Source organism: Lissotriton helveticus, chromosome 12 (assembly GCF_964261635.1).
Source record: "Lissotriton helveticus chromosome 12, aLisHel1.1, whole genome shotgun sequence".
NCBI classification, from domain to species: domain Eukaryota; kingdom Metazoa; phylum Chordata; class Amphibia; order Caudata; family Salamandridae; genus Lissotriton; species Lissotriton helveticus.
The window spans coordinates 63,889,291-63,915,377 of record NC_136073.1 but is presented as its reverse complement, the minus strand read 5'-3'; the positions used below and the strand labels follow the sequence as shown (position 1 = coordinate 63,915,377).

The 26,087-nt window shown below is 48.8% G+C and overlaps 1 protein-coding gene across 2 annotated transcripts in view; it reads left to right on the top strand.

Moving 5' to 3' along the window:
• The window catches only part of LOC144799022 (alpha-2,8-sialyltransferase 8F-like), a 654,797-nt gene that overhangs the window by 567,862 nt on the left and 60,848 nt on the right, over positions 1 to 26,087 (top strand). For both annotated transcript variants that reach the window (XM_078670177.1, XM_078670180.1), the window contains one exon: positions 22,237 to 22,349. In XM_078670177.1, coding sequence (XP_078526303.1) covers positions 22,237 to 22,349 — 113 coding nt within the window. The remainder of the gene's footprint in view (positions 1 to 22,236; positions 22,350 to 26,087) is intronic.

Here is a 26,087-nt window from a genome sequence, read left to right as displayed (position 1 = left end):
AAGAGGAACGCCGCCTTCCAGGACAGGTGCTGCAACGAAGCCTTATGAATAGGTTCAAAAGGCTCCTTCATCAATCTGGACAGCACCACATTCAATTCCCATGAAGGCGAAGGAAGCCGGATAGGAGGGAACACTTTCTTAAAGCCTTCGAAAAAGTCCTTGATCACAGGGATCTGGAAGAAGGAAGTCTGTGAAGGGCATTTCCTGTAGGCAGTCAGCACAGCTAGATAAACCTTAATGGAATGGACATTAAGGCCAGACTGCGCCAAATGTAGAAGATACAGAAGGATGACATCTTCCTTACATGTCGTTGGGTCATAGTTCTTAGACTTGCACCAGATGCAGAATCTCTTCCACTTGTAAGCATAGGAAGTCCTAGTGGAAGGTCGCTTAGCCTCCTTCAGTATGTCCATACAATCCTCTGGTAGATTCAAATGGCCATATTGCACTATCTCAGGAGCCATGCCGCCAAACTCAAAGACGAGAGGTTGGGGTGCACCATCTGCCCCCAGAACTTCGTGAGAAGGTCCGGCCGGCACGGCAGCCGTATGTGAGGAAGGAGAGACCAGTGAAGCAGGTCCGTGAACCACCACTGCCTGGCCCATTCCGGGGCAGTCAGGATCATCCGCGCCCTGGACTGGGACAGCTTAGTGAGCACCGCCGGAATCAGGGGAATGGGTGGAAAAGCGTACAGAAAGCTGTTCGACCAGTCGATCCATAGTGCATTCCCCAGGGGCCCCTGCTGGTAGTACCTGGAGGCGAAGTCTCGGCATTTGCTGTTTTCGGCGGTGGCGAACAGATCTACGTCTGGAGTCCACCACCTTGTGAAGACTTCTCCTAGTACTGCGTCGTTTATGACCCATTCGTGGTTTTCCTGAATCAGTCTGCTCTTGCGTCCGCCTGAACATTCTGCACACCTGGTAGATGGGTAGCCGTTATCGTCAGTTCTCTGGCTAGAAGCCAGCGCCAGATCGCGACAGAGTGCGCGATCTCGAGCCCCCCTGCTTGTTGAGGTAATACATTGTGGTGGTATTGTCCATCTGTACAAGCAGAGAGTTGGTCTGGAAGGACGGATGAAAGGCCTTCAGTGCCAAGTGAACAGCTCTGAGTTCCAGGAAATTGATGTGATACGTGGACTCCGTTGGGGACCACGTCCCTTGTATCTGTAAGTCTCCGGAGTGAGCCCCCCAGCCGTGGAGAGACGCATCCGTCACGATAGTCTGTGTTGGAATGTCCTTGTGGAAGGGAACCCCTCTCAGTAGATTCTCCGCTGAACACCACCACTTCAGAGACTGAAGAGCATGCAGAGTCAGTTGTATCTTGTCGTCCCAAGACCCTTTCCTCTGATCCTCCAAGCACTCCTGCAATGGTCTCATGTGCAGCCGTGCGTGTGGCGTGAGGAAGATACAAGAGGCCATCGACCCCAGTAGAGAAGACACCGTCCTCACTGTTGTAGATGGAGCGGTCATAAGAGACTGAGCCTTCCAAAGGAGTGATAATCGTCTCTCCTCCGAAGGAGACACGCTTGCCGACATCGTATCGATGGAGGTTCCCAAGTACTGTATGCACTGGACCGGAGTCGGGACAAACTTGGACATGTTGATGTGCAATCCCAGCTTGTTCAAGAGAACGCACGCCTTCTGGAAGTGCGCTTGAGCTTCCGAGATGGAGGAGGCCTTGATCAACCAATCGTCCAGGTACGGGTAGACAAACACCTTGTTCTTCCTCAGGTGTGCAGCTACCACTGCCATGCACTTCGAAAATGTTCTGGGCGCAGACTTCAGCCCGAATGGCAATACTGTGTACTGATAATGATTGGCGCCGACTTGGAATCGCAGGAACTTCCTGTGTTTTTGTGCAATGGGCACATGGAAGTATGCATCCTGTAGGTCTATAGCACATAGCCAGTCTCCCTGTTGCAGCTGAGGATAAATCTGATGCCACGACAGCATGCGAAATTTCTCTCTGCGAATCCACTTGTTTGCTTGTCGCAAATCCAGAATGGGCCTGAACTCGTTCTTGTCCTTCTTGCGAACCAGAAAGCACCGGGAGTACAGACCTCTTCCCCTTTGAGACAGAGGTACGTCTTCTATCGCCCTTTTCCTTAACAGGGTATCGGCCTCCGCCTGGAGCTCGCGCAGCTGAAACTGCGAGCTGACCGGTGGAATTGCTGGAGGCGGGCTGGTGAACCGAAAGACTGTATCCATTGCAAACAATATTCAGCACCCACTTGTCCTGAGTAATTTTTCTCCACTCTGCCAGAAAAAATTGAACGCTTCCCCCCACCGGAGTGGGTAACGGATGCAGGGGAAGTAACCGCTCAGGGCCTAGACCCAGCCGGGCCCTTGTTCGCCGCCGCGGACTGTTGGCCGCCCCTGCCCTTCTGGCGCTTCTGGAAGGCCCTCCGGAACTGCTGCTGCTGTTGTTGCTGCTGTCCCGAAGCCTGCCCTCACCCTCTGCCTTGCGCCCCGAACCGTCTCTGGAACGGGCGGTAGGTTTTCATCTCCTTGGGCTTCTCCAACCCAATGGCCGTCAGGGTCTCGGCCTCCGCTTTCATGCGGGCCATCTCGTCGTCCACATGCTTGCCAAACAGGGTTTCCCCCGAGAAAGAAAGGTTGGCCACCCGTTGTTGAGCCTCTGGTTTGAGGGATGTAAGGCAAAGCCAAGCGTGGTGCCGTTGGTTGACACCATGGCAATACCCATGCTCCGCCAGAAGAGACACATCAGCAGCCGCGCTGATGACTTGGTTCGACACCAATAGCCCCTCATTCAGAATCTCCTGAAAGTCCTCTTTCTTCTCTCGAGGAAGGAGCTCAACGAATTGCTGGAGGGACTCCCACAGGGCTCGATCGTATCGGCCTAGCAAAGCCGCGGCACCTGCAGCCTTCATTGCAGTAGACGCCGTCCCACAGACCTTCCTGCCTGCCGAGTCTAACCGGTGGCTCTCCTTATCAGGAGGTACCGTAGACGACGGGGTGGTGGCATTCTGCTTCCTAGCAGCCGTCACTATGACCGAGTCTGGTGTCGGATCCATCCTGAGAAAGGCCGGGTCAGAATCCGAAGCCCGGTACTTCTTGAGGAGCCTGGAGGGAGTCGCCTTCGTCACCACCGGGGTGAGAAACAACCCCTTACCGGGCTCTACCAATCCTGGTACCAGGGCTAGCAACGGCCGAGGCAGGTGCTTTTTATGTAGGGTCTCGAAAATCACAGACGTTGTGGGCGTGGGCACCGTCACCGTGATGCCCAACTTAGCCGCACCCCTCAGCAGAATATCTTGGAATGAGACGATGTCGTTTACTGGCGACACCCTCGTCCCAGGGGATTCCGACAAAGTCGAATAGTCCCAGGGGATTCCGACAAAGTCGAATAGTCCCTGGTCCCAGAAGAGTCCGTGTGGCTTCGCCTCGATCTTGCCTAAGAACGATGACGACTCCGCGACCTCTCCCTCTGTCCGGAACGAGAGCGCGATCTCCTCGGCTTCGGACGCTCCGCAGGTCTCAAAGGAGTAGGAGACTGCGGCCTGACCGGGACCCTCGGCTGAGGGGTCGGGTACCGTGGTAGCAAAGCCGTCCTCGGCGGAACTGGAGGCAGTCCATGAGGGGGTAGCAGAGGATGAGCATGAGGAGGAATCTGCGGTGGAACCGGAGGCTGAGTGGGATTCCGTGGCGGAGGTTCCTTAGGCAAGGGATGAGAAGTAGTAGACGACCTTGGCTTAGAAGGTGTATATACCTCGGAGTACACCGAGCCCGGTGACTCCTTCTTCTTCTTAGGCGGAGGCGATGGAGAGGCAGTGTCTCCTATTGGAGAACGTCGCCGACGCGCCCCAGAGGGACTCCTGGCGCCAAACTCCTTCTGCGCTTCTTTGGCGTCGAAGAACGTCGTCTCAACGCCGACCGACGCCATCGTCTCGACGTTGAGCCACGTCTGGACGGCGAACGTCTGCTCCTCTATAACGTTTGTCGTCCTCTCGACGTCGAGCGTCTCCTCCTTGACGGCGAACGCCATCAGGACGCCGAGCGTCTCCTCGACGTCGAACGCCTGCGAGCCTTCGACGTCCTCCTCGACGTCGAGGATGCTCCTCCTCTTTGCCGACGGCGAACGGCGGTGTCGCCTCGACAGCGAGCGCCGACGCCGGGCCGAACTCCCACGATGACTCGACGACGACGCCGATGACACCGTCGACGGCGGCTTAGTCAGTCCCCTCGACGTCGAACGTCGACGCCGCTTTAACCCAGAGCCCTGGGGAGACGGGGAACAGACTGCAGTCATCCGTCTCGACGCCGTCGTCGATGCTATCGACGTCGGCAGAGAAATAGGACGTTTGCTGGTCTTCCTGCCTCTGGAGAGCCCCCCCAGAGACCTCAGCATGGGCAGATGAAGTATGCCCAGACCCACCTTGTGCCTGCAGCCTTCTATCTTCCAGGCCTTGGAGCCTGATCTTCATCCTCTCTCTCAGGGTCTCATCCTCTCTCTCAGGGTCCTAGTGGATAATGTCTGGCAGATGCCACACTCCTCTGGGACATGAGATGAGGGAAGGCAGACGATGCACACCTCATGTGGGTCCGACTTGGCCTTCTTCCTCTGACACTCTGGGCATTTGTCAAACAAAGCAGGCATTTTGACAAATAAGAGAGTGCACAAAGACACACACAAGGAAGAAAGCACCAAAGTACTTCAATAAAAGCACTCAAATACTTGAAAAAGTAAGAAATCACCAAATAAACCCTTGAAAAGGGAGAGCTCAATGCTCCAGGGTCCTGCTTGCAGGAGCCGGAAAAAAGAACTGAAAGTAAAAGGGACCTGCTGTGCATTCTGGGATACTGAGAGGGGTCTGGAAAGTTCTCTTAAAGGCACAGTATCCTGTTCTGAACCACATAATGGCAGCCTATGGGGCTTGTCTGTCCACTCCTTCCTCTCTATCATTCCAGAGGGTTTTGCTGGTAAAGGACAGTTTTTCTCTGTGGAGAAATCTGGACAGGCTGTGCTGTTTGTGGGTTTTTGGTGGAAGTTCTAGTTGAAGTACTGGACAGTGTAGCCTGTGGATATAGGCTGAATTATCTGTCTTTAAATTCTCTCTTAAGTGTCTGTGCAGGTCTGCATTTTTTGACAATTTAAGAGATTATTTTTGATTGCTCCGGGGTCCACGCACATGGGCGGGACTATTCACTAGATTATGACTACACAGAGATCCCCTACTACAGAACAAAAGATAGACATGTACGAAAAAAACACATCTCTTCTCCTCTTGGACCTAAGACACAACATGGGGAGAAACAAAACACTGTGGCGCCAAACGTAATATTAAAAATACAAATATATATACATCCCTGCATCCAGAATGTATGACCATTACCCAAACTTTATATTCTGAGAAAGTCTAAATTTCTTTCTGCATACATATTTAATGTTTTATTCTTTCACAATCTCCACTACGAAGAATGCAAATCAAACTGACTACACTGTCCTGCGTTGTTCTGTCCTGCCTGCAGTAACAGGATGTTGGCACAATGTGCTGCTTTGCTCCTGGTGCAAAGCCCAGAGTGTGGTTAGCCAGGGGAGGTCAGATCAAAAGATTAAGTTAAACTTCACTAATACTGTTTGAATATGCAAGCGTTTATATCTTTCTTTATTCTGTTAATATCATAATTCAATCGAAACTGTGTGTTGCACACTGGGCAGACACCTGCACATTGTGTTCTGGCCTGCTGCAACTCTCACTACCTGTGGCACTAATTCGAACTCCAGAACCTTTATTACTTCACTGAGCCCAATCATGCTCCTCTATCATCGTTCTTCCGTTCTGTAGGAAGGTTGATCCCTGACTATGGTTGCCCCCAACTTTTTGCCTGGTGTTTTGCTGGTTTTCTGACTTAGTTGACCTGGGACCCTGCTATTCAGGGCCCCAGGCCTACTGCTCTCTCTGTAAAATGGATTCCATGTACCTTAGGTACATATCTAAATTGGATACTGAGTCACCTTATCAGTCCCTGTACAGTGTACCTTAGGTACCCAGGGCATAGGTGTACCCAGGGCCTACCAGGGGCTGCAGCATGTATTATGCCACCCCTGGATGGCCATCCAAATCTGACACAACTGGCTGCTTGACAGCTGGGGCAAGGTGGTGTAATCACCCTTTGCTTTAGATATAGTATACCTATATCTAACCCTAAAAATGGACACACAGATCTCCTATCAGTCACTCCTATGGCAGGCCTTAACAATCCTGAAGGCAGAGTGCTTGGAATCGTGTGAGATGGTGCTCTGGCATGAGCTGAGCCTGTTTGCGGCTTTCGGGATCCATCCCTTAGCCGTTTCCATGATATCGCATACCATATACTCTTAAGTGCATTATAATCCTCGCGGTTATGTGCCAACTCTGGTATCGCTTTATCAAAACATGTCGAGTAAGGTGTCATACGAATTGGAATACTAACCCCTCGCCAATTCTGGCGACGGGGTTAGCATTCCACCCTTCTAGAGGGACACGACATGCCTGTAACCTATAACCCGGTTAAAAGTCAGACAGAGCCTTAGCATCCACAAAATGGATGCTGCCACCGAGACACAAGTCTGCCCTCCTGCTGCTGGGAGTCCTCCCAGAGCAGGAGATAAGGACAAAGGGTTTCCTGCCAGGGGCGGTGCCAGCACCGTCCCAGACAGGGTTTTGTGTATTGTAGGTAGGCAGGGCTTTAGAGGAAGGTGACTGCACGTGGCACCCCGGTGCTCACTGTGCATAGGCTGGCTGGAACCAGTTCCAGGGTCACTCCAGACCCTGTGCTGGGGAAAAGCCCGCCAAGGAAGTGGGTGTAACCACCCCCCTCCTGGTCCCACCCATAGGGCAGGACCTAGTCGCGTGCCAGCCCCCTTTTCCCAGATAAAGGTAGAGACTGGCCCCCTTCCAGATCAGATCATCTTTGGAATCAAGATACCACTTTCCACGAAAGGACTTCACGATTTCTTCCTCAAGATTCTCCCTTGTGGCTAAGGAGTAGTCACCCTGCATCCGCAGGCACCATCTAAGAACACTGCGGTCTGCTGCACGTCCTTCCTCCGGAATCCGACTGCCCAGCTCGACGAGACCCGGCTTCCCTGGCACCTCTGACCTCTACCCACCTCTACAGCACAGCTGAGAACCGTGGGTGCGACGAGACCTCGAGGGACCGGCCATCGCCAAGACTGCACGACTTCTGCACAGCAAGCCCACCGAGTAATTTCCTGGTGAGTGCTTTGGGGTCCGAGAAGCCCCCACCCTGAGCAGCTCCAGCACCGAAGAGCAGCCCCCCAGCATCTCCACGATCGGCGTGGGGCCCTTCTGCCTTCTGCTGCTCACCGCGTTGTTTGGCTACTAGCCCGTTGGCTTGTGGCCTTCCTGACGACGCCCGACGACATTTCTGCTGCTGGTCTGGTTGCTCCAGACTGGCCCTTGCTCCCTCCCAGAAGAGGAGCACCCTGGACCCTCCTGGTCCACTCAAGACGCCATTTTGAGTCCACCGCGTGGGCTTGAATTAGCCAAGGCTTGTTGCCCAATCCTGGGTAACTTCGACGCCAACGACTTCATCCTTCGTGGGACAGCTCGCACCTCCATCCTGGTCGCCGACAACGCCTCCTGGTCCGAGAAACTGCAGAGCCCAGCAGCGCCCACCCACCTGACTGCGGTGACTTCGCCCGGTGCCATCCTGGTGCCCACTTAATCACTGGCTAGTGATTCAAGAACTTGGTCCCCTCTGCTTTCAGGTTTCCTTCTTCCTTGATCCAGGCTTGGATCCATCGAACTTTTCTTCACTGGTCGCCTGCCAGCAACTTCTTCCTTCCAGGCTCCTGGTCCGGCAAAGAGATCCCCGACGTCTTTTCAGACCTATGCAGCTGCAGCCCCTGGGCTAGGTAACTTCGGCACTCCGGTGTCCCAGCATAGCCTCACTATCCAAGGGTCAGGATCCACTGTCGTTTTCTCCCTACCAGGTCGGGTTCGCCCGTGAACACTAACTTTGTGAATTCTAGCTTCCATAGACTTTGTCCCGCATCCCGCGTGAGAGTGCACACTCTGCACCCGAGTCCCCTGGGCCTCCTAGTAGTAATCTAACGATTCCCTAGTCCAGTCCTAGCGATTCCAAAGCCTATTAGAACTGTTACTTACCTGCTAGTAATTCGCATTCCACTTTTAGCGTATATGGTTTTTCGTGCCCCTCGGGCATTTGTGTAACGTGCTAACTTAAAAGTATTTTCGTAAGAGTTTTGTTGTGTGCTTAGCACCCTGTCCTCATAAAGAGTACAGGGTTGTTGTGATTCTAATAAATAAATTGTTTATTTTCATAACACTTGTGTGGTGTCCTTTCACTGGGTGTTCAAGGGGTAATGTGATGGTAAAACAGCTGGCTTAACACGCCCTCTAGAGTCTTAGCCTTAGACTGCTCGTATCCATGCTACTAGGATAGCTGGTCTATAAGGTTGACTTACAACCAATCATCAATAAGGGTTGTTTGGACTGATATATAGTGATCACTAGAATAGTGAGCACTGCACACCAGGCCAACTTCTCACATTGGTGAGCAGCGGTTGGGATTTGAGCTTGCTGTTGTTTTACCACACATGCCCTAAGAATATCTTGTGAAAGATCACATAAGTACTAAAGGTACATATAACTTAGCTTAGAATACTCTGAGTTCTACTGAACCAGCTGTTGTAGCTCCTAGGGCCTAGCACACCCTAAACTACAACTCTAGCAAGGGATCAGTAGGCAAACATATAGTGTAGGTAAGTGCACCACTTACACCTCACTAGAAAAGCATGTCGACTCAGGGGGACTCTACTGAGACTCCCCTGGTCAGTGTTGACCCTCCACAGGTCACTTCAAGATATGCAGCTCTCAATTGTCAGGAGATGAGGCAACTCTGTGTCTCCAGGAAACTGAAGCAGGGGTCTAACCCCACCATTCCCTTTCTGATAGGTCTCTTAGAGACATATGATGCCAGAAAGCTCTCTCAGTTACATGAGAGCATGCCAGCCTTAGAGGGAACCTCTGGGGATCCAGACCTCCCCAACACTGATTCAGCAGTTGAGGAGGAGGATCAGGAGGTACTCTCTGGGGATGAGGTAGACAAAGGTCTTGAGGTAGTCAGAAGGCTAACTAGGACCAACTTAGACTTACTTGGGCTAGGATCTGGGGGCCCCCCAGTACTAACCCGAAGTGGGCCTAACCTTGGAGTTAGGAGAGATAGATCTCTTTCTAGGGACTCCAATAGATCTCTGCACTCTAATGCCTCTTCTCAGGGGAGAAGGAATCCTCCACAGAGGAGATTTACTTCCCCTCAGAGAAAGGAGCATGAAGCTAGGATGAGACAAGCTGAACTGAGGATTGAAAGGGAAGAAATTGCCCTGGCCAAAGAGAAGCTTGCCCTGGCAAGAGAGCAGCAGATGAGTGGGCTAGCTCCCACTGGTGGCAGCAATCTCCCAAGAGATAGAGAGAAGGGTTTAGATACTAAACACCTGACTAAAATAGTGCCCCCCTTTAAGCAAGGGGATGATATCCAGAAATGGATGGCTGCTCTGGAGAGGGCCTGCACTGTGCAGGGCATTCCCCAGAGTCAGTGGGCAGCTATACTGTGGCTCTCCTTTGATGGTAAAGGTAGAGATAAGCTCCTCACTACAAGAGTGGAGGATGCTAACAATTACCAGGTCCTGAAAAATGCACTGGTTGATGGGTTTGGTTTAACCACTGAGCAGTACAGGTTGCTGTTCAGAGACACCCAGAAAACTCAGTCTCAGGACTGGTCAGACTTTGTTGATTGTGCCACTAAGGCTTTGGAAGGCTGGCTACTGGGTAGTAAGGTTACTGATTTCAAGGGATTGTATAATCTAATTATGAGAGAGCAAGTCTTAAATAATTGTCAGAACCAGTTATTACACCAGCACCTGGTAGACTCTGATCTGACCTCTCCCCAAGAATTGGGTAAGAGGGCAGACAAATGGGTCAGAACCAGGATTAGGCCCAAGAACCAAGGTGGTGACCAGAAAAAGGAATCAACCAAGCCTCAAGAGAAGGGTGGGAATAAATCTACAGACCAAACCACATCAGGGCCCCAAAAATCCTCTGAGGGGGGTGGGTCCCAGAATCCTTCCAATAACCAGAAGAAACCTTATTGTTATCCCTGTAAACAGGTGGGTCATTTAAAAACTGACAGCAGTTGCCCAAAGAATAACAATAAGGAAAACATACCCCCAAGTAACATTCCCAAACCTCCTGTTACTACTAGTAGTAATCCCCCAGGTGGTGGGAGTGCCCCCAAGAATTTGGGTGCATTTACTTTGGGAGTTCCTGGGGACTCTGGCCTAACCAGGTCCCCAAACTTAGATACTCTTGTCTGTGAGACTGGCATGGGGTTTGCCAACTTCACAACTTGTCCCAACACTTTGGGCAAGTACAGACAGGAGCCCCTCATCAATGGTATAAAAGTTGAGGCCTATAGAGATACAGGGGCTAGCATCACTATGGTGACTGAGAGTCTAGTCCCCTCAAGGCAACTTTTACCTGGTGCCACATACCAGGTGGTAAACATTGATGGAGTGAAGAAAACTCATCCCATGGCAGTAGTAAATCTCAGCTGGGGAAGTGTCACTGGCCCCAAGAGAGTGGCAGTGTCACCAAACTTGCCTGTAGATTGCCTACTGGGGAATGATTTAGAGCTCTCAGCCTGGGCTGAAGTAGAGCAAGAAACCCATTCTAGAATGGTGAACATCCATGGTAAGGTTAGTGGGGCAGTGGTAGCCACAGCCCCAGTCCAAGATATCCTCCCTGAACAGGTCAGGAGGGTTGTGCCAGTCACAACCCAATCTCAGACAACTTCCTTCCCAGAACAGGTTGTCAAGGCTGTGATGGTCACAGCCCACACCCAAACTGAGCCCCCTCCTGAAAAGGTTGGGAGAGTTGTGATGGCCACAGCTCAAACTCAGACAGATGACAGTGTTGTGAAGCCTGAAACTATGGATCACTCCACTCAGACAGAGAGTATTGAGGAGGAAGAGAAATCTCCCTCCCACCAGACTTTAGGAAAGGATTAGCCTCCTCAGGGAACTGATCTGACCCCTTGTGAAGAAACTGCCACAGAGGTAGTCAGGCCTAGCCTGGCAGAACCCCTGATGTCAGTGGACCCTTCCAAGGTGGGACCCAGTCTGGAGCAGGTAACCTGCCCCTCTCTACCCTGCCTCAGTCAGCCCAGGGCTGTAGAGGTCAGGGAGGCCAGTGGTGGACCCCAAAGGGCCCCCTGTCCAAAAGAATTTCCCAATCAGCAGATTAAGGGCACTGAAGCTAGTAGTCCTAGCCCAGTGAAAATAAAACATACTCCTGAGGGATCCCCCTTAAAATTAGTTAGGGACCTCCCACAGCTGGACACTGCTGGGCACAGCCAAACTTGGGACCTGAGGGCCCCAGACCTGACCTGTCCCTCCAGTAAACCAAACAGAGGGACCCAACCTCCAGCTGTAGGTAGCCAGAGGTTGACCCTGAGAGCCCAAAACAACTCAGTCTTGGAAAGAAAGGCCTCTATGGTGGAAAATGATTGGAGGAAGCTGAGCCCAAAATTAGTGGAGCCTCACTTCAGTACTCCATTTCAGCACCAGCCTTTTTCTTTGACAAAACACACCACAGGTAGAGATTCCCTATGGTGGAGACCCTCAGACACCCTTAGGGTGAGGGATTGCTTAGTGGACCATGACATAGGGGGTAACCATGCCAGGGCTGGTACTTCCTTAAATGGCCACTTAGGCAATATAGGCTTACCTGGACAAGGATAGCCTTATCTCCTTTCGTTTGGGGGGGGTTATGTAGGAAGGTTGATCCCTGACTATGGTTGCCCCCAACTTTTTGCCTGGTGTTTTGCTGGTTTTCTGACTTAGTTGACCTGGGACCCTGCTATTCAGGGCGACAGGCCTACTGCTCTCTCTGTAAAATGGATTCCATGTACCTTAGGTACATATCTAAATTGGATACTGAGTCACCTTATCAGTCCCTGTACAGTGTACCTTAGGTACCCAGGGCATAGGTGTACCCAGGGCCTACCAGGGGCTGCAGCATGTATTATGCCACCCCTGGATGGCCATCCAAATCTGACACAACTGGCTGCTTGACAGCTGGGGCAAGGTGGTGTAATCACCCTTTGCTTTAGATATAGTATACCTATATCTAACCCTAAAAATGGACACACAGATCTCCTATCAGTCACTCCTATGGCAGGCCTTAACAATCCTGAAGGCAGAGTGCTTGGAATCGTGTGAGATGGTGCTCTGGCATGAGCTGAGCCTGTCTGCGGCTTTCGGGATCCATCCCTTAGCCGTTTCCATGATATCGCATACCATATACTCTTAAGTGCATTATAATCCTCGCGGTTATGTGCCAACTCTGGTATCGCTTTATCAAAACATGTCGAGTAAGGTGTCATACGAATTGGAATACTAACCCCTCGCCAATTCTGGCGACGGGGTTAGCATTCCACCCTTCTAGAGGGACACGACATGCCTGTAACCTATAACCCGGTTAAAAGTCAGACAGAGCCTTAGCATCCACAAAATGGATGCTGCCACCGAGACACAAGTCTGCCCTCCTGCTGCTGGGAGTCCTCCCAGAGCAGGAGATAAGGACAAAGGGTTTCCTGCCAGGGGCGGTGCCAGCACCGTCCCAGACAGGGTTTTGTGTATTGTAGGTAGGCAGGGCTTTAGAGGAAGGTGACTGCACGTGGCACCCCGGTGCTCACTGTGCATAGGCTGGCTGGAACCAGTTCCAGGGTCACTCCAGACCCTGTGCTGGGGAAAAGCCCGCCAAGGAAGTGGGTGTAACCACCCCCCTCCTGGTCCCACCCATAGGGCAGGACCTAGTCGCGTGCCAGCCCCCTTTTCCCAGATAAAGGTAGAGACTGGCCCCCTTCCAGATCAGATCATCTTTGGAATCAAGATACCACTTTCCACGAAAGGACTTCACGATTTCTTCCTCAAGATTCTCCCTTGTGGCTAAGGAGTAGTCACCCTGCATCCGCAGGCACCATCTAAGAACACTGCGGTCTGCTGCACGTCCTTCCTCCGGAATCCGACTGCCCAGCTCGACGAGACCCGGCTTCCCTGGCACCTCTGACCTCTACCCACCTCTACAGCACAGCTGAGAACCGTGGGTGCGACGAGACCTCGAGGGACCGGCCATCGCCAAGACTGCACGACTTCTGCACAGCAAGCCCACCGAGTAATTTCCTGGTGAGTGCTTTGGGGTCCGAGAAGCCCCCACCCTGAGCAGCTCCAGCACCGAAGAGCAGCCCCCCAGCATCTCCACGATCGGCGTGGGGCCCTTCTGCCTTCTGCTGCTCACCGCGTTGTTTGGCTACTAGCCCGTTGGCTTGTGGCCTTCCTGACGACGCCCGACGACATTTCTGCTGCTGGTCTGGTTGCTCCAGACTGGCCCTTGCTCCCTCCCAGAAGAGGAGCACCCTGGACCCTCCTGGTCCACTCAAGACGCCATTTTGAGTCCACCGCGTGGGCTTGAATTAGCCAAGGCTTGTTGCCCAATCCTGGGTAACTTCGACGCCAACGACTTCATCCTTCGTGGGACAGCTCGCACCTCCATCCTGGTCGCCGACAACGCCTCCTGGTCCGAGAAACTGCAGAGCCCAGCAGCGCCCACCCACCTGACTGCGGTGACTTCGCCCGGTGCCATCCTGGTGCCCACTTAATCACTGGCTAGTGATTCAAGAACTTGGTCCCCTCTGCTTTCAGGTTTCCTTCTTCCTTGATCCAGGCTTGGATCCATCGAACTTTTCTTCACTGGTCGCCTGCCAGCAACTTCTTCCTTCCAGGCTCCTGGTCCGGCAACGAGATCCCCGACGTCTTTTCAGACCTATGCAGCTGCAGCCCCTGGGCTAGGTAACTTCGGCACTCCGGTGTCCCAGCATAGCCTCACTATCCAAGGGTCAGGATCCACTGTCGTTTTCTCCCTACCAGGTCGGGTTCGCCCGTGAACACTAACTTTGTGAATTCTAGCTTCCATAGACTTTGTCCCGCATCCCGCGTGAGAGTGCACACTCTGCACCCGAGTCCCCTGGGCCTCCTAGTAGTAATCTAACGATTCCCTAGTCCAGTCCTAGCGATTCCAAAGCCTATTAGAACTGTTACTTACCTGCTAGTAATTCGCATTCCACTTTTAGCGTATATGGTTTTTCGTGCCCCTCGGGCATTTGTGTAACGTGCTAACTTAAAAGTATTTTCGTAAGAGTTTTGTTGTGTGCTTAGCACCCTGTCCTCATAAAGAGTACAGGGTTGTTGTGATTCTAATAAATACATTGTTTATTTTCATAACACTTGTGTGGTGTCCTTTCACTGGGTGTTCAAGGGGTAATGTGATGGTAAAACAGCTGGCTTAACACGCCCTCTAGAGTCTTAGCCTTAGACTGCTCGTATCCATGCTACTAGGATAGCTGGTCTATAAGGTTGACTTACAACCAATCATCAATAAGGGTTGTTTGGACTGATATATAGTGATCACTAGAATAGTGAGCACTGCACACCAGGCCAACTTCTCACACGTTCACACTATATAAGTCTGGATACAGGCTCCGCAAACCGTTGCAAACTCATTTCCTCAATTTTCCAGTTTAGGGAGTTATCAGGAGCGCTAGGTGTTTCAGGAGAAGTCAATTCTTGAATTTGCAAATGAAACGCTTGGCCATTAAGGAGTGTAATACACTTTCCAGCCATTCATATTTGGGTTATAGCCTGCTGGAGGTAAGATAGTATTTCCTACAAGCCCCAAGAGTACACCTTGCTGGAAATATAATGAAACAAAACAGAAGGCGCATTATATTTGTCATGCATATACTGGTCCCTTATGTTATATTTTACCAACGCCACTGATCTAGTAGAGTATTGCCTGTAGAGGCCATTGAAGAGACATGAATCCTCCTCAGTTCTATCATCTTGCACCGGGAACCCAAGAATGGGGGCCATCTCAAAATCTTAAATTGTACATCAGTTAATTTATCTAAATGTTCTGCACATTCATTCACTCATGTGCTATCAAGCGTATGTTCTATGTTTTTCTATCTCATTCTCGTCACCTTTCTTACTTCTATCCTCTTATAATACCTTTACAAATGTTATACCTTCGCCAGTCCCTTTTTGGTATCAACCATCTACAAAAGAATGTTATTAAGGGCAGGGGCTGTTATTCATTGGAGATAAGGATCCTCAAATATCTGAGGCCAGGGAAGGCTATTTGTCACGCAGGTGGGAACTCCTATACCTTCTTGTGAGCACTGATGAATACAATCGTATAGTGCCTGATGTGCGCTTCCCAAGTCACCATGAGCAGTCTTAAACATATTGTACAGTGTACCCTCATGCATAAAAAGCTGAATGACACTTGTGGCAGGCTCCTTATCTGCTAATTCAGAAAATAAGTTTCCTATATTCAGTTCTGGCACTCTTGCATCTGGTGGATGTCTCTTTAATTTCACTAATTCATTTCCCTTTGTGTCTCATCATGATGTTTGTGTATTGAAAACTGGGAGACAAGACAGGGTGGTGGTTTGCCTCTTGTTGCCGTTCTCTACACTGTTGGCAGCTAGGGGAGTACATCAGCAGTGCAAGCTTTCTGCCCTCTGTACTCACGATGCAAGCTATTTGATTTGGAAGCATAATAACTATACCTGTTGCGTAACAAACCCTTAATTCACTCTGACCACAATGGAAGTCAGTATATTAACTGTACCGCTTATACGCCAGGTGACAGTAGGGGAACGAATGTCACACATTCAAGAACAACTCAGGCATTCAATCAGCCGGCAGCCTGTTCATTAGTTGAAGCAGAGTGTGAGGTCTAACATTCACAGGACACTGCATGTCCAACCAGTGCACAGGGGCTGGTAAAAAATGAGTGTCCCAAACTAATGAACGCTGCCATCACGTGCCACTAGGGTTGCACAACCGCCGCCCGCTACCGCCCCCGAAATAGTACTGCCTGGGGCACGCCGCCCCCACCCCTGATTCCCCCCTAGCTACGTCAGTGCTTTGAACCAGACTTTTTTTAAATGTGGTAAGATGGGTGGGGGCGGGGTGCCCCAGGCGGCACTATCTGCGGGGGATGATCTTGATATTGTATGTGCTATTGTTGGTGTGGTGAAGGGTGCACTCTCAGAGCAGGAATGATTGCAAGCTCTATCTTAGGACAAAGATATCAAAATGGTTGTGGACTTTTTAGTTCAGGGGTGGCCTGTGAACAAGGATTTATCTGGTGAATTAATTCCTTTCAAAAGAGTTTGTGACAAGTTATCTTTGGTGGATGGACTTTTACACAGAGGTGGTCTTTTGGTTGTTGGCGAATTTTTTTTTAAATGTTGCCCACGAAGGTCACCAGGGTATTCGTGCCATGAAACACAGAATCCGTGAAGACTTTTGATGGCTTGGAGTGGATAGGTCCATTGAGCATATTGTCAGGGACAGTTGTGCGTGTGTCCTCGGCGATAAGACTCAGGTGACTCATCCATCCCCCATTGATCCTGTGATTGGCAAGAATTTACCTTGGTGCAAACTAGCTTTTGATGTTGCTGGTCAATTTGGGATTTCAGGTGATTCTTCTCTGTATGCTCTGGTCTTGGTAGACTATATGTCCAAGTGGGCTGAAATTAAATTTGTAGAGTGTATTAATTCTTTGTCTGTCATCAGTTTCCTCAGGGAAGTGTTTCTCTGGGAGGGTTTTCCTGAGGAACTGGTGACAGGTAATGGAACTCAATTGGTGTCTCTGGAAATACAACATTTTCTTAAGGAATATGGCATCAAACATGTTTTAACATCACTTTATCATCCCCACAGCAATGGATTGTTTGAGCACTTTAATCGTGTTATAAAGGACCAACAGTAATTGGCTTTGGTGAATGGTCTATCCTCGTGTGTGACTGTGGCGGACATGTTGTGGGCAATCAGAACCACTCCTCATATAAGTACTGGGATATCTCCTTTTACATTACTTAGAGGAAGAGTTGCTGGTTCCAAGTTGAATAAGGATTGGATGTCCAGAAAGGAGGTTGAGCAAACTAGACTTGGCAAAGTAGCGGATGTGAGAACCGCTGTCCAGTCCAAGTACACCACTGTTTCCGAGAGTTTCCCCTATGTGCGTTGGAGATTGGGTGAGAATCAAGAAGCCTGGATTGATCCGCAAGGGGGCTTCTCGATTTTCAGCTCCAGCTAAGGTGAGGGAAGTTAGAGACCGGGTGGTGGTGTTGGAGAATGGTAATACTTGGAATAAATGTTCCATCTCTATTGTTCCTCAATCCAAAATGGTGTACATTGTTGGGAAAATGGGTGTTAATTTTGACTCCTATCATGTGACTCCTGTTATTCCAAGTTGTTCTTCTTCTAACGCTGTTCCTCCCAATAGGAATGATCATCCCCGCTATTCTTCTTACAAAATATTTTCTTCCAGGATGAGATCTACGCCTGCTAAGTTTCAAGATTATGCTATGTATTGATGTTACACTATGTTTTTCTCTAGGTTCTGTTTTCTTTTCCGGTTATTGTCAGAACATGTTTGCAATGTTGGCATCTGATTTTATAATTGCATATTTGTTATTGTTATTAATCTCATGTTTTGTTGCATATTTTCCTTCATCCTTTTTCTTTCTTTCATGTGTGGGAAGGGAGGTGCCTTGGGACCTCCTGCACGTTCTTGCATAGAATGTTTCCATGTCATGTTCCCTACGTGGAACATAGAATGCGGGTAATCTGGCAGTTGCTGCATGGGAGCTGCTGAGATGGGACATGAATAAATGAAGTACTCACCCAAAAGTACCAGTGCTTCTTTTCAGCGGTGTTTAGTCTCAAAACAGTGTTGAAAGCGTTTACTGAGCTTTTACTTGGTATTTCTTCAGTTTGGCCTACGCTTCGATGGTGACAGGCACACCTGATTTATTTTTAGAAATGTGTGCAAAGTTGCCGAGAAGCCTGCATTCTTTAAGCAGTATATTTATCACCTGCTCATGTGCCGGGAAGCCTGCAATTTTTCTGAAGCAAATTTCTTGCTCGCATTTTCGGTGACAGGCACACCTGGTCTTCGTGTAAAATTCTAAAAGTTGAAGTTTCCTAGTTTTGCATGCACTTAAATTGACATGCGCACCTTTTCCATTACATTGATTTGATTTCTTCATTGGTCTGTCGCTTATCACAAGTAGCGTTCTGATATGACTTCAGTCACTCCAGATCAATTTGTGCAGCCCCCATGATTTTTCAAAATCCAGGCAAGCCACCTGTCAAGTGGAATCAATGGTTCAAGTTGTTTCAAAATTACTTAGTTGCAATTAATGCTGCAGAGTATTCCCCATCACAAATATTTGCCTTATTATATGTTTTTGGGGGGCATTCTGTGCCTTAGATATTTGACAATTTGCCAGTTTTAACACAGCCACAAGGTCAATCTAGTGATGATGCATGGAACCAGTTTAAGGAGGCTGAGGAAATATAACGCAAGCAATATTCTGATAAACCAAGTGTACTGCCCGAGAGGCACAATTTAGTAAAACGTAAGCAGCACTTGCAGAAAAGTGTGGAGTAGTATGTTTCCACATAAAGAATTTTGCGCCAACTTGTGATTTTGGAGCAAATATTGATACGTATATTAGCGATCAATTTGTTTTTGTTATTCTCGTAAAATTCAAGAAAGGATACTTGGGAGTAGGACTCCAACACTCAATGAAGATATTGTTATAGCTAAAGGCATAGAGCATTCTATGATTTCTTCTACAGCAAAGGATGTTGATGTCCCAGTCAATTCAATCACTGCTAATGATGACAATGTTGAAGAAAGCAGGGAAGCTCTTTGCACAGTTAACCGCATGCGCGCTAGCGGTTTTCCCGCTGCGCTTTTTTTAATTTACCGCGTTACGTGACGAGCTCAGCTCGTCATCCGCGTAGAGCACGTTACGCTCATGACGAGCTCAGCTCGTCATCCGCCCCGAAGGGGTTAATGAACGTGGGTTGATGGCCAAGAAATTTGTAAATAGAAAATTTGTATAGTTACACATGTGGTTCTTAAAGTGATATTGGCAATAATCCAAGTTGTCCTGCAATTGGTAAACATTGTGTTTTATGTAAAAAAGTGGGGGACTTCCAGACAGTATGTCGTAGTAACAAAAGACCAACATAAATAAGTAGTGCTGATGTTAACCCCTTGGGTGCATCAGACGGCCGGGCTCCGTCAGACGCACCAATGCTCATATGAGTAAGACAGCTCCCGGCTGTCCGCACACATGGCACTAGAAATACCTCTGGTGCATGCACCAGAGGGATTCCTTTGAGACCTGAATAACCTTGGGGGTTGAGGAAGGGTTCACCAACTCCTGAGGCTGTTCTGCTGGTTTCAGGGAAATGACGATCAGCGCGCACGTCATACTGACGTCCTTTTTCTAAAACCGAAACTGAAATGAGCCGATAGTCTCATTTCAGTTTCACCTTGTACGTGCTCAGGGGGTTGTCTCAGCCCCCAAGCACGTAGAAAGATGGGAGAGGTATCATTGGAAAGGGAAGAATCCCCCCTTTCCAATGGCACCCCTCCCTTGTGGATCCCTGCTTGGGGAACGCCCCAGGAGTGGATGCCTCTTAAGCAAGGGCCTTTGCTCCCCCAATTGTTCTTGGGGCTATTCGGTCTCAGAAAGCCCACTAGATGCCAGGGATTATTCTTCTTACTGTATTTAGGGGTCGTCCACCAATGTAGGCCCCATAACTGTTGTTGCTAGCCCAGTATTAACATCAGTTTTATTGGCCTTAAGCTTAAGGCAATTAAGATTCATCAGAGACAGCCCATGGGATTCGACAATCTCTGCCAACATGGGGGACGTCAATGTTGAAAATAGTGAAGCTCAGGGTTCATCCATGAGGCACCCCAAACCCCAGCTGACTGTTTGTGAAAGAAAATGGGGTCAAGACCACTTTAAAGGAATGCTTTTCCAGAAAAGACAAACCAGAGTAATGATTTGTCAAAGATCCCATAGTTTCTTAGTCTTTTTATCAGCACTCTGCTGGAGAACCTATCGAGTGCTACACTGAGGTGTAACAGTATCAGCGTTGCAGAACTCCTTCTATCAGAAAGCTCTTCTATTACTGCAAGCAACGCAGACTCTGTGCTGTAAGGAGGCCGGAAGCCTGCTTGAGAAGGATGAAGTAGTTGATGTTGCTACTAATATTTCAACAGCTGTGTATTGGTACATTTTTCCAGCACTTTAGCCAGTTTTGGCACTATATGCAAGCCCATGTGACAAAGGGTGGAAGACTTTCACTGACCGGTACTTACAGTGTCCTTAAAAGGCGGGGATGTACCCACAGCAGGTTAGGGAGACCGGATATATAGAAATTGTACCCCTATCTTTGGGATCCATTGCCTCTTTCCCCTGTGTTGCTGGAATTTCTGTCAGCATTGACAGGTCATGTAAGTATGAATGCATGCGCTATATGCATAGTGCGAACCAAGTTAAAAGAAAGTATACACTTTATAAACTCAATGACAAAGATACAGATGGCATGTGGTTGGAGAGGAAGCTTAGTTCACAAGTAAGTGGTGATCTGATACTGCATCATGATGTAGTGTTCACTAAAGAGGTATGTCTTCAGCTCTTTCGTAAATTGGAGCAGGGTTGGGTGGTCCTGATGGATATAAAGATGTCATTCTGAGTGCATAGATAAATAAGGTTGCTTTCCTTGTTATTTATTTTTATTTTTTGCTCTTCTTCATCTCCAGTCTGATAGTGCCCTGGCTGCTGGATTGCCAAGAGCCATTGGAAGTGGTGAGCTTGCCAGCTTGAGACAACACATTGAATTTTCACTGGAGCTTTTTCTTCACTTAGGTGACTTCTCTAATATCAGACATGGCCACATGGTAGCAACCCACAGCTACCTTGGCAGAGGACTGTACATTTAGTAAGTTTTCATCCATTCCAGAGATGGATTCTGCTGGAATGGCAGGTGTGAAGCCCGCCACCCGAATTCCCAATCAGGCAGTAATGATTTAAAAACAAAAAAACTATCTCACTGGTTAACTGATTTAACTACTAATGTACCTACGTTTCTATCCCTCTACCACCACCTGGAGAAAGCATTGACTACTTTCTACCCTTAAAGAGCCAAGTGTACCAAAAGAGTAACTAGGGTGTCACTGAGGAAAGTGGTAGAAACTGGGAAGCTGAAACACCAGTGGCAAACCAAAGTACACACAGGCAGGATTCTACTCAGCAATCACTAAGTGACAAAGAATCAAGACAAAATACCTCAAATGAATTGTTGAAGCTTGCAACAGAAACGTTCTTCACCTTTACTCTGCAATGCATCAGAAACTGTTGTAATATAACAAACTGTGGATGTTTCCAGTTAAAGGTTCCAGAGGTTTTAATTGTGCTGACCTGTACATAATTTTGTGCATGTTCTGGTTAAAACATAGCAAATACTTTCACACTGTGTGGCAAATTCGTTAAAAAGAAAATAAAGATTTAAAAAAACAAATCACTAAGAATCTCCATTTCTTAATGATTTAACGTTTTGTTTTAACCAAGATATAAAATGGATTGATATAATATTTTAAATCCAGCATGTGGGCATACTTATGTTACAATTAAGTTAGGACCTGTTCAGGGGGCATCCCAGTTAGTGGCAGGGGATGTTATGTCTGCCACCCAGACGGTCTACTAATTGCCATATCTGGAAATCACTGCTGTCCCAGCAGTGATTTCCGTTTCTCCAGAGAAACTCCCTTTTTAGCAGCTCCTCTGAAGGCACAGCAACATTAATAGTGACCACCGCCGGTTCCCAAAGCGGGAGGTTGCTATTGAAAAACAAAAAACAAATGACCCTTACAGTCTGGGAGTCTTCCCCTAGAGTGTGTGGGTCATATTTCATATTTTTTCCTGTTCGAGACTGCCATTTTTACCGGCATTGATAGACAGAAAAAAATAGACCCTCCTCTTTAAACAGGGGAAGTCTGATGTCCTTACTCTAATGGCCACCACTCCATCAGACCCTTGAAATAGGCTTTGCATTGGCAGAGTCAGCATTGGCACCGCTCTCAGAAATATGACTGTTTGCCCGACTCAAAATAGAGCGGACAGACTGAGGATTTGACAGGCAAGATACTCCAAATATTACCCTGTCTGCCAAACTCTAAATGAGGCCCTAAGTGTTTCTCAGCAGCACCAGGCAGTTTTATGTTTGTGCACCTTTTTCTTTTTCCAGACATCCCCTATTTCTGGCAAGTCGCTTAAATCCTGTGCAGTGGTGGGCAGTAGCGATATCTTATCTGGCAGCTGCTGTGGACGGGAGATCGACCAGAATGACTTTGTGATCAGGTAACTTCTCACTCAGCTGCTACTCTCCCCTAGCTTGAGGAATGAGTCTCATCAATGAGGAATTTGAAAGTTTCCGTAAGGAATAATTCTACTAATAATATTATTAGCAATAGCAATATCAATATTAAAATGGAATGTAATAACATTGAATTTAAAGCATTCAAGTTTAATATGTGTGGTGTCTCTTTTATTAGCCATGTTTGGCAGCAAAAGGTTTAGGTTTTGAGAATGAAACGCAAACAAAAAGATCTGAACTCAAATTTCCCATGATACTTTCTGCTAGCCGGTGCACCTTTTCAAGACATACAAAGGCAGCCATTGAAAGAACCAGGGGCCACATGTACAGAGCACTTTTGCAGTTGCAAATTCTGCAATCCCAAAATCATTGGGTTTTCAACTGCAGAAGGAAATTTTAGAAGGAACAAATCCCTTGTACCAGTTGGAAATTCTTTCCCATGACACTTGTAATTGCTGCTGGGCAAAAATTATTTTTGAATAGTAAAAGGGCTTTTGTAATTTTTTCCAAAATGCAAATAAAGAAGAGTTGTAAGAAATGGGCGTCACCCTCCTATTCCATTTCAGAGATTAATGTTTAAATAGGGTGTGACCATCATTGCAATTGTAAATCATTGGTTAGTTACCGACCTCAGAGCTGGGATAGTAACTGATCCATTAGAAGTTTTAACCACTGAGTTTCCTTGCCACTGTAGAGCATGTGTGTGCAGTTACACTGCGACTTTGAATTGCCATTTAAAACCCTTTGCCAAACCTTAAACTCTCCTTTTATTAAACATAGGTCAACCCTTAAGGTAGGCCCTAGGTAGCCCATAGGGCAGTGTGCTATGTAAGTAAAAGGTAGGACACATACTTTTAAGTTTTGCATGTTCTGAAGGTGAACAACTCCCAAACTTATTTTTCACTTCTGTGAGGCCTACTCCTCTCATAGGATAAAATGTTGGAATTCCTTACTTACAAGCTCTAATTCGTGATTAGAAAGGAGCAACTTTGCGATGTTTTATATCTTTGGAATAGTGATGATAAATCCTATTCACTGGAAAATTCAGATTTTATGTCTGGACACGGAGGCGAGGATTAGGCATTTTCTTTCTCCTATAATGCAAACAGCAGCAATTTTCAACATGCAGCAATCAATGAAAGGACTTCATATTCCATGAAGCCTGAGGAAAAAAAACATCATGTTCAGATTAACAATGTTCGTTCAATCAGGTGCCTCCCGCCTCCTTAACTGGTGTTGACCCTTGCCGGTCTTCCTCTTTCTTCGCTCCTGCAGACGGTGTCAGTTAAGTGGAGACACTTTCTCTCAAGGTTTTGTCTCATTGCACTGATTAATTTTGCCTCATATTGGTGACGTTTGCCTTTGTGTTAAAAAGCCTCCAATTTGCTTATGCAGCTGTTGGAACACTCCGTCACTCCTACTTGTCCGAGATCTATTCTATTTGTAAAGCTGGGACCAGAGTGGGCGGCGGTCCACTGTTCACTAGAAAACGCGCCTCTTAAATTCCTTCTGAGATGCTCATCTTAGATCTAATGCAGTAGCGGTCGGTAGTAGGTGTTTCTGTAGGGCGGTGACGTGGGCAGGGTGGGGGGTAGTAATGTATGGATTACGGAGTTTTACAGGTAAGTAAACATTTAAATAAATAAAAAGAATTTCGTTGCGCGCACTGCATCACATTTTGTGATGCAGTGCGCGCAACGAAATTCGTTTTATTATTTTAAATGTTTACTTACCTGTAAAACTCCGTAATCCATACATTACTACCCCTCACCCTGCCCCTCCCCCTGCCCACATCACCGCCCTACAGAAACACCTACTGCCGACCGCTACTGATCTAATGCGAGTAGGAGAGCTTGTCAGTTACGGCATTGCCGAGCACTTCCGCCCACGTTAATCGAGTGAGCAGAAACTCCCGGGCCAGCCTAGAGTTTCGCACCCCTCCAGGTAGGAATGCAGGCTGATCTCGCCTGCGTTTCTCCGGCAGACTCAGAGTTGTTCCGGCAGACCCACCGAGGCTGTCAATTGTTGTTTTCCCACAGAAATAAAGGGCGTCTGTTTGCCTTGGTCGTGTAGGCCAATCTAGCCCTGTGAGTGTGCAGGGAATTGGGGATGCCCGATAGGGCCTGCGATTGTGCATAGTGATATAACCCCCAATAAACAGTTTTTCCCTCCTAGAGGGTCTCTGACCCCAGCCCAAGCAAAATAAGCTCTTACCTGGTGGGGGACCACCCTTATAGTTACCTGATACCTCTGGCCCTCAAAGAGTCCTGGGATACTTACCTCATGGAGGGTTTTGATGACTATTATGAGGAGGAGGAGGAGGATATGCAATATTTCCTGGTCACAGATGATTTCTGTGACGCAGTGGATGCCTCCATAGTCAGGGCGGTCTCAGAAGCGGTGGCCCCTTTGAAGAGGAGACTAATGGATTTGGCACAGAAAAGCCTGCAACCCCTCACCCCGAGGGACTAACTTCCTGGGCACTCGGCCTCCAAACCTCCAGAGCAGGCCACCGACCTCCCTTCTGAGAAACAGCGTAAACGCCTGCACCCATAAGGGGTGGACATGGACGCTTGGACAGATTGAAGCAGACATTCTTGGGGACCAAGCCCCCAGCCCCACCAGCGGGCATAGCCCCACAGGACCTACCACAACAGGCAGGCAGGGCTCGGCTGCCTCTTCTCAGCCCTCTGATGAGTCCCCTACCGGGTCCAATGACAACTCAGACCACGACCGACCCTGGCGCCCCTCTCCCTCCCTGCTCCCAGAGCCACGTCAGGCAATGGAGCCCCCAGAATTTACCCAATTGGATCTCTTGGAGCCCGAACAGCTCTTACACCCCCGTTCCTCAGAGTGGGTGAAGGTGGCTAAATGTGTGGCGGGCCGGCTATGTAACCCACTAGACCAAGAGGTCTGCTCCCGCCATAGGGCGGAATGCTCTCATCCGTCGCTACAGGATTATGTGGCAGTCACCCGAGAGATCGAATCTAGGACGGCAATTTCTTAACTAAATATATCGAAGATCCGCAGAAGGGTTTTGACAGGTATTGGCGGGCCTGCCAAGACAAACTCTTGGACATCACATGCCCCTTGTTGAAGATATTCGATATGGCAGAGGACGCCAAGGCGTCCGGGGCCCTGATCCTCCAGATGTTCTCTCCAGTTGGGCGCAGGGAGCAATCATATTCTTGGACAACGCCAGCTGCGCCATTTCCATAGAAAACCGCAGCTTGCTGCTCATTATACTGGACCCCCAAGTTAGGTGAGCTAGCCACGTCAGAAGCTGGCCAGGTGGCTCAGAGCGGTCTCTTTGACGACCCATTTGTGAGAGAGCTCATCAAATTTGTCTCTACCTTCCGCTTCCTGGACAAGGCCCAGACAACAGTGAGGCGCATTTTCAATTCAAGAGTTTTCAGCGGTCGTGGTAGGGGGCGCTTGGCTGGCCATTCTGCTAAGTCCAACTCCGGCAGAGGCCAACAGTCGCAGAGGGGACAGTGGCAAGATATGTCATGCTTTGGAGGATTCTATCCCCCACCAGAGGTCAGTCCCGACACAGGGCTCAATGCAGCGGTTCTCGAGGCCGTGGAGAACCATCAACCCACAGTGAGTTCTTTGCTCATCTCATGTGGCTACTTGGGGGGCAGGTTGGCGCAGTTCCTAGACAACTGGCGGGCCCTTATGGCCGATGCTTCGGTGCTCCTAACAGTGCAAGGATTCCACAC